We start from the raw sequence: 7,841 nt of genomic DNA on the forward strand, positions 1-7,841 counted from the left end.
TTAGGTTATCGGAATAATCTTTATTAAAATACCATCTTTTATATTGTATTTTATAGTTTCTGATATTTAACACAAATTCAAAATTTCCAAATTAACATAATCTTCGTTGGCCATTAGAAAAGCCTTGTGGGCATTAATTTGAATGGCCAAATCTACAAGATTTGTGTTGCTAAAATAATCCATGGCCACGACATTGGCATTATTGCCCCATGGCCCCTTTAACCATTGGTTAACCTTCGGATTTAGGATCGCCGCCCGATCCTTGGCCGTCAGCAGTTTGTGGGAGTTCAGGCTCTGCTCCATGCTCCTCACCGCACTGAATATCCAGCCATCCTGAATATCCTTGACAGGTGACTCTGGCTTCCGGCTGAACAGGAGACGCATGTAGTCCAAGGTTTGTGATATGTTCATGAAGCTGGTGCTAAAACGCAACCAAGGCGGGCAAATCAAATTGGATTCTGGTGGGGATTATCGATTAGAAGCATCTCTTATTCATGATTTAACAGTTTAGCTTACCATTCTCGGGATGTGGCAGCTCCTGTGTGGGAAACAGTATGATCACATGACGGTTCTGCCTTAGGAGGTCCTGCAAATTCCGATTGGCGCAATGCTCGTCCATGCTTACATTACGTTGATAGGCCTCATCGCCCAACTCTCGACGAATAAGATAATACAACGATCTGTAGAGCTCCGGATGCTTGTAGAATCCAATAGGGAAGCTGCTAAAATCAAGGACCACCAGTTCACCGGATCTCTTGACAAAGTGATGAACATCCCGCAGAACTCGGACCAGAGGTTGAAGATACATATTCTCGTTGACCAGCCAGAAGTTGTCGCTATCGTCATTGGTGCCCATGATTTTGTAACTAAAAAGGAAAGGATAGAAAGTAATAATATATATTATATTATTTTAATCTTACCCCACACTCAAATCCAAATAACGTATGCCAAAGACCAGCTGAGACCACACATCGAAAAGCTGTGCCTGCAGATAATCCTTGATGAGTACCGATTTGCTGGTACGATTTACAACGGCTCCGGAGGCATGAGTTCCCGGCAGGAACATGTTCTTCAATGGCATTCGACTGACATCCTTGTTCTGCGACATCCAATTTGGTTGAATCTTTAGGCAATCCACGGTGAGGAGTTCGGTGCCATTGTAACTGGCCACATAGTGTGGCAGGCACTTCCCCGCGGGATAACGCGTGGCCGGAGGATCATCAGTGTCCTGTCGATTCCAGCCTCCCGGAAAGTGTAGCTTTCCCAACTTAAGGGGTGTGATTATCTTTCCCGTACGATTGACAATCGCCAATCTATGAATTAACAGCTCAGGCTGAAAGTTGGAAATGGTTGGATCCTGGCCATAGATGCCAATCCATTCCGGTGGTCCATAGCAATCGGGACCCCAATTGACCTCCAGAGAGGAGTCATACAGGGCTTTGCCATTCGGTGAAATGGTCAGGTACACAGGGCAACTAGCTAAGGGAATAAGGGAAAATATATTCTATATTATTTATACTTTATTAAATATGCAATTTGTATAGTTTGAGTATTATTCTTAAACCCTTTACTATACCTTCTAGGTATCTAATCAGCGATATTGCCTGCAGCAAAGGCATCAGTATTAGTAATTTCATTTTCATCTTTAAACTTGACACTCAATTAGAAATTACGACGATGTGCACTTTGAATAGATTTTTCGTGTCTTATTTGCTTGACAGCCAGCGCCGAATTGAAACGAGAGATTGAGACTTGTACACTTTGTTATGCGGCAATTGAGGCAACTTCCCACAAGCTCAAGACGACCTTTACCTCCCAACCCATCCCCCTTCTCTGGGTAATTGAGCATTTTCACATTTTCACTGGACTCACTTTTGAGACATTTTAATTTAAAGAGATGAGAGACATTGCTCTCTATTCTGGAAGAGTGGAATTAGATGAAAGATAAAATCCCAAAGAAGATGATTTGGTTGATGCTAAAATTATAATTAAACAAAGAGATAAGATAATTGTTTAATTAATGTAATCGTTAAAGCATAGATTTTTATGCAGGATTTTTTAATAGAGTATAAATCTCATTTAGTAAATGACTTCATTATTTAATTATGGAGTTATGACTTATTGCCGCATTCTGTTAAATAAGGACAGTCACAATCTTTTTAGCTTTGATTCTGGGAAATTAAATAGAATGTCATATAAGTACTTTTTTATTTAGGGAGTTATGACACTATAATGCTACATACTTTAAAAAACACAAGGGCACACTTTTTTACTTCGAAGTTCCTCATATTCCATATTGTTTTTTTTGTTATAAATATATAACACTAATTGGCTAATTTTTTCATTTTGTTATGTTTCTTTATTTAACTTAATTGTAATAGTAGCTGTGTTATTTATTTATTTAGGTTGTGGCATGTTGTTTTTTTTTTATAAAAATGAATTTAATCTCTTAAGAACCACCGACATCTTTGTTTACACTCTTGATAGGAGCAATGACGATTGCTATTACCGCCACAACCCCAAAATGTCATCCGTTTGCAATCGTTGGACCACAAGTCGTAATACCACATATTGATATTAAGATTCCTCAGGCAATCCCTTCCAAAGCTATGTCCTTCGTTTCTAAAAAAGTAGCACCCCCTAAAATCTACATAGAAAATAGTTAGTAATTAATGTTTAAATAGTTAATATTTCAAGTTAATTGGTTAAGCTTTGACCTACTTACTTGGACGTCCATTGCAAAACGGGAACACCAGGCAACTGGATTGTGCAATAAACAGGACAAGGCAGGCCAGACTTAAGTAGTATTTCATATTTAAATAAACTTATAAAGGGTCTGACAGGGGTCTTATATAGAAACAGACAAACAAACAGAAACATAAAAAAAATAAACAATAGGTCTTTATTAAAAGTAAAACAATGGAAAGTAAAGTTGAAGCTAATACAAGTGTATTGCTTCGCACTCCGAAGCCCCTACAGCTTAGTTTACCCATATAAAATTTACATATATGTCTCAAAGGATTTTAAAATATTATTATATGATAAAATATTGAATAAACCGAATTGTTTAAATTTATATTTAAAGACAAAAAGCATTTCAGTACAGCATATGGGTTTAAAAGCTGAAACATATCAACTTGAAGCTGTACCCTGAACCCTGTAATCACTGCAGTTGCAATGACAGAAAGGATATGTTTGATATCCTTCGTCCTCTCGACGTCCTGTCATGGTTTCATTTTGAGTTCACATATTTAGTTCGTGTGGCATTAATAATATTCATATAAAAAATAAAAGAACTAGCTTAAAAAAGAGTTTATTTTTAGATGCTCAAATCGAATTATTCATCTCCTCGAATGTTGAAGCTTATGCAGGGTTAATCTGGGCAAAAATTCACAAACTTTTTGTATTTGTTTCAATAGATCTCGACAATAGTCTAAACTCGCAAATAAATACAGCTGTTTTCCAGAAATTTTCTTTATATTTCAAATTAATAAACATAAAAGATCTTTTCAAAGAGAGAACACGGAACAAAATTTATGAAATCCATCAAGTAAAATATTAAAAACAAATATAAAAATGTAAATTAACTTCTAGTGCCCAGTATACTACCAAAAGATTGTTTACAAAATGTCAATATAAGAAAAGGACACAAATACACATAATATCCATTAGTTACGACGATTGCAGGACCTCAGACAGTGTTCCTTGGAGCAATAGCGATTGCTGTTGCCAAAGCAGCCATGGAAGGTCATCCTTAGACATTCCCTGGTATCACGCCTGTAGTACCACATATTGCGATTCGGCTGTGGATTACATTGAGGAGCCTGAGGAACTCCTTGATTCCTGCCGCCATCGCAGTCCTGGTTGCCTGTTTTTATGAAATATTATTAAATAAGTCAAATGGTTTCCTTACGAGTTTATTCATTTTAACTTACTGGGACGACCCACGCAATTCTCCTGTCCTTGGGTAACAGCCACATACAGGACGAGGCAGACAGCAATCAGAAGGAATTTCATTTTTAGTAGATTTCTTTGTGATGTTCGATTTGAACTGATTATTAAAGTTAATACCATAGCTTATATAGGGTTAACTTGTCTATATAAATAGCATTGAGACAATAGCATTACGTATGGAAAGTAAGTTTTGAATCCCATTATCAAAGAGCTTTATTTATAGTTAGTGTGCTACTTAAATTTTAAAAATAATAAAGGTTTTCAAGAGTGCCCCAAAATGGATCATCTGCGAATAATTGAAACTATTTTTATATTGCCAATTCTTTCAGAATCTTAAATAAATAAAAAAGCTTTACTCGACTGCTGAATTCCCAATAATCGAAATTGTATATATATTCAAGGACAGATGTTATTGTCTATGTCATCATCATAATAAGCTTAATAAAAAGTGAATATAATATATATAATACAAGAAAGGAAGCTTACTTCGGCACGCCGAAGTTTATATAACCTTGCAGATAGAACTTCGATGACTAGGAATCAGTACTATATTAATGATATATATTTATGTTTAAAAACAATTAAGTAATACCTGCTTTCGTTTCATTTACATATACATATTATATTTACAATTTTACATTAACAGATTTGCATTTTTCCTCTATATTTAACGATCGTTCCTATGGGGACTATATGTTATATTAGTCCGATTTTCATAAAATTGTACACAAAATTTTAAAGTAATACAAAAAGGCTATATCTCAAAGTTGATTAAATTCGGTTGAAAACTGAAAATGTTATAATTTTTTTGGTAAAAATGTTCCGATCATTCCTATGGCAGCTATATGATATAGTCGTCCGATCCGACCCGTTCCGACATATTTACGAGTGAGAGTATATAGAAGGCTAACTACAAAGTTTCATTCAGATAGCTTCAAAACTGAGAGACTAGTTTGCGTATAAACGGACAGACGGACATGGCTAGATCGGATCGGCTGTTGTTCCTGATCAAGAATATATGTATATACTTTATATGGTCGGAGGTGCCTCCTTCACTGCGTTGCAAACTTCTGACTGAAATTATAATCCCCTGCAAGGGTATAAAAAGAAACACAAACAAACACAAGTTATACATTTTTGTATGCAGTTTAATATAAAGGGTAAGTGTCACAATTGTTTCATTTTAATTTCGACGACGGCATCTTTCCAAACAGGATGCCTTGGTGCAATAACGATTCCTGTTTCCGCCACATCCGAGATAGTTCATCTTGAGGCACTCTCCGGTTCGACGGTTGTACCACCACATATCTCGGTTGGGACTCGGACTACAATGACGTTGCTGACGTACTCCATCGTCCCTGCCTCCTTCACAGTTCTGGGGCTCTGTATTTAATTAGATTACTTGTTAGTCAATAATAAAGTTCATATTAACGATTTCAAGTTTCCACTTACCACGAGGAAGTCCGTTGCATCTCTGGCCACAGGTGGAGGCCACATACAGGATGAGACAGGCAGCAATCAGAAGGAATTTCATTTTTAGTAGATTTCTTTGCGATGTTCGATTTGAACTGATTGATCAAGAGACGAGCTTGGCTTATATAGGGCCAATAAACAATGGCGATAAGGTCAACACAATAGTCGATACCCGAATAAAGCTGAGACAATGAAACATATTTTTTAAATATACATTTTATTATTACAGAGATATATTTATAACTTGAACAAACAAATATGTATATTTCAAAAAATAGTATTTTTATTTATGGAACATTTGTTTAATCTTTCTATGGTACCTATAATCCAATTTCATTTTAATCAATGCAATTCTTAATAAAGATTTAGAAAGAAAAAACAATTTAGATTCGGATATTATAATCTTAACACAATTTTGTTCATTGCTAACTTGTGTGGTTTTTATGCTAATTTTGGTTGGCTCAGGCCAGTGAGTATTTTCAATTAATTTAAACTAAATTCAAATCCAATAAGTCTTCTCACTTCAAATTCAAGTATATTAAACCCCTTGGGGTCTGGTCAAATTATAAGAAAAGGTCAAGAAATCCTATAAAATATACTAGTTTTGTAAATATATTTAAATTAAATTAGTTTAATTTTGTAAAGAAGCAATATAATTTGGCTTTACAAACCTTTTAAGATTAACACAGAAAATACTTGGTAGTCCAAGTTTTCTGTATTAAATTCAAAGCTAGAAGGACATGACTAAGGATCGTTTTTTAGTTTAACTCCTAAAATTAATTTAACAAATATGTGCCCTGCTAAAAAATGACATTATTTTTAATTTTAATGCGAGAGCTATCATTAATTGGTACCTGGACTCTTAAAAATTACACCTGTTTTCAGCAAGAAGAACAAAAGGAATGAAAAGTTTAGATAAATTACAGAGTATTTTCTTTAAAAACAAGCTTATATAGTCTTAATATATTTTAGACATATTCTGTATGTAGAATCTACGTTTTTTTATTTTCATATTGTCTCATTAGAACCTTATATAATTTATATGAAAACCTTAATTTAAGGTGACGGAAAGCATAAGAAAGTTAAGCTTAGGTTAATATTAGTAGAAAAGATTGAATTATGAAGTTAGTATAGTATAGTATACCTTTTATTTGCACCCATAAAGAGAACATTACCCCATTTAGGAAAACATAAAGATATCAAGCAAATATTTGATTTATTTTTCAAATCTTAATTCTGTTTTTCGAAACCAATAGAGACTTAGCGCCTGCAACTTCTTCGGCAATGGTTCTCAGAGCAATATCGATTATTGTTGCCACCGCATCCCCGATAGCGCATCCTGGAGCAGCTCCTGCTCCTTGAATTGTAGTACCACATTTCCTGGTTTCTGGCATGGCAAGTCCAGAGATTTGCGTTTCCATCATCCCGGCCACCTGAACATACCTGAATTACTGTACCAAAAGGATGAAAGATGATTATTAAGATGAGGCTTGCGAAGTAATAGACTTACCTGGCCGACCCCGGCAAACGTCCTGGCCAGTGGTATAGGCCACATAAAGTGTTAGACAGGCCAAGATCAAAGCGCACTTCATACTGAATTGCCTTAAACTGTTTATTCAGTAGAAAACGGTGGCTTATATAGTAAGGAAAACAATAAAATATTTGGGTTTTTGGGTAAGAATGTTGTAAAAAATACAACAATTATGTAATACTAGTTGTGTGTCCTAAATTATGAACAAAGAAGTGTTGAAAAAAATATACATTCTTATTTTTATTATGTTTTAGGATAATATTAGGGCAAGCTTTTAGCTTTAATTTATTTGTCGGGCTTTCTTCTGTAGTCAAATAATATTAATCTTGATATTGACTATTACCTTAAGTGTTTATTTTACATATCTATAACGTACAACATATCCCAGCTTATTCCCAAAACACTTGTGCACTGAAAATAAACCTCATATCGAACAGCCTTGTGCTTGCTGAACAATAACCACCTGATAAAAAATTATATAATACCTGAAGCTCTGGCACGTGTGAGGGTTTCGTTTTACAATTTTTTTAGAATGCTTCAATAATGTTTCAAGAACATTTCCAACGATCCTAAAAACTCTTTTTATTCCCATAACATAAATAACTTTGCTTACTTTTTTAAAGTATATTGTAAATGTAAACAGGGAATTCAATGGGTTATTATAATATTGTTTTTATGTTTTTTATTATATAGTTAAATTCATAACATAACATAAAGAACGTCCCATTTATTTACTTAACACAATGCAGGAAACAGATATTTATTTGTATATTTTTTATACACGTGCATATGCTGTTAAAGAAAATCATTCAACAGGAGGTATAAATACAACATGTATTTATAAAAATCAAGTGTAACATAATTTCATAATTTCGAATCTATA

General features: G+C 34.4%; 3 protein-coding genes across 4 annotated transcripts; all 3 read right to left on the reverse strand.

Annotated features, from left to right (window-relative positions):
* On the reverse strand, positions 1-1,719 carry LOC110190731 (uncharacterized). The gene is made up of 4 exons (XM_020961352.2): positions 1,577-1,719; positions 921-1,479; positions 517-866; positions 1-458 (listed from the first exon to the last, which is right to left on the reverse strand). The coding sequence occupies exons 1-4, from the start codon at positions 1,641-1,643 to the stop codon at positions 67-69; spliced, it is 1,368 nt and encodes a 455-aa protein (XP_020817011.2). The 5' UTR covers positions 1,644-1,719; the 3' UTR covers positions 1-66.
* Positions 1,720-3,666: 1,947 nt separating this feature from the next.
* Positions 3,667-4,017, reverse strand: LOC147643520 (uncharacterized). Its single transcript, XM_086833786.1, has 2 exons — positions 3,936-4,017; positions 3,667-3,868 (listed from the first exon to the last, which is right to left on the reverse strand). The coding sequence occupies exons 1-2, from the start codon at positions 4,015-4,017 to the stop codon at positions 3,669-3,671; spliced, it is 282 nt and encodes a 93-aa protein (XP_086689912.1). The 3' UTR covers positions 3,667-3,668.
* Positions 4,018-5,137: 1,120 nt separating this feature from the next.
* Positions 5,138-5,488, reverse strand: LOC110190759 (BPTI/Kunitz domain-containing protein). 2 transcript variants are annotated; one of them, XM_086833090.1, is made up of 2 exons: positions 5,410-5,488; positions 5,138-5,337 (listed from the first exon to the last, which is right to left on the reverse strand). In XM_086833090.1, exons 1-2 carry the CDS (start codon positions 5,486-5,488, stop codon positions 5,138-5,140), a joined length of 279 nt encoding a protein of 92 aa, XP_086689216.1. The 2 variants fall into 2 exon arrangements, with proteins under 2 accessions (XP_086689216.1, XP_086689215.1); XM_086833089.1 differs by having other exon boundaries at positions 5,407-5,488.
* Between the last annotated feature and the right edge of the window lie 2,353 nt (positions 5,489-7,841).

This window comes from Drosophila serrata, unplaced genomic scaffold, assembly GCF_035046125.1.
Source record: "Drosophila serrata isolate PLE 108 unplaced genomic scaffold, ASM3504612v1 contig_272, whole genome shotgun sequence".
NCBI classification, from domain to species: domain Eukaryota; kingdom Metazoa; phylum Arthropoda; class Insecta; order Diptera; family Drosophilidae; genus Drosophila; species Drosophila serrata.

Excerpts from the sequence above, each read along its gene's own strand:
- LOC110190731 (XM_020961352.2), bottom strand. The coding sequence starts at position 1,643 with ATGAAAATGAAATTACTAATACTGATGCCTTTGCTGCAGGCAATATCG. Across the intron at positions 1,480-1,576 it reads GCTGATTAGATACCTAGAAG|CTAGTTGCCCTGTGTACCTG; the intron begins GTATAGTAAAGG and ends TTATTCCCTTAG. Across the intron at positions 459-516 it reads GCTGCCACATCCCGAGAATG|AATCCAATTTGATTTGCCCG; the intron begins GTAAGCTAAACT and ends AATCCCCACCAG.
- LOC147643520 (XM_086833786.1), bottom strand. The coding sequence starts at position 4,017 with ATGAAATTCCTTCTGATTGCTGTCTGCCTCGTCCTGTATGTGGCTGTT. Across the intron at positions 3,869-3,935 it reads GAATTGCGTGGGTCGTCCCA|GCAACCAGGACTGCGATGGC; the intron begins GTAAGTTAAAAT and ends TCATAAAAACAG.
- LOC110190759 (XM_086833089.1), bottom strand. The coding sequence starts at position 5,488 with ATGAAATTCCTTCTGATTGCTGCCTGTCTCATCCTGTATGTGGCCTCC. Across the intron at positions 5,338-5,406 it reads ATGCAACGGACTTCCTCGTG|AGCCCCAGAACTGTGAAGGA; the intron begins GTAAGTGGAAAC and ends AATTAAATACAG.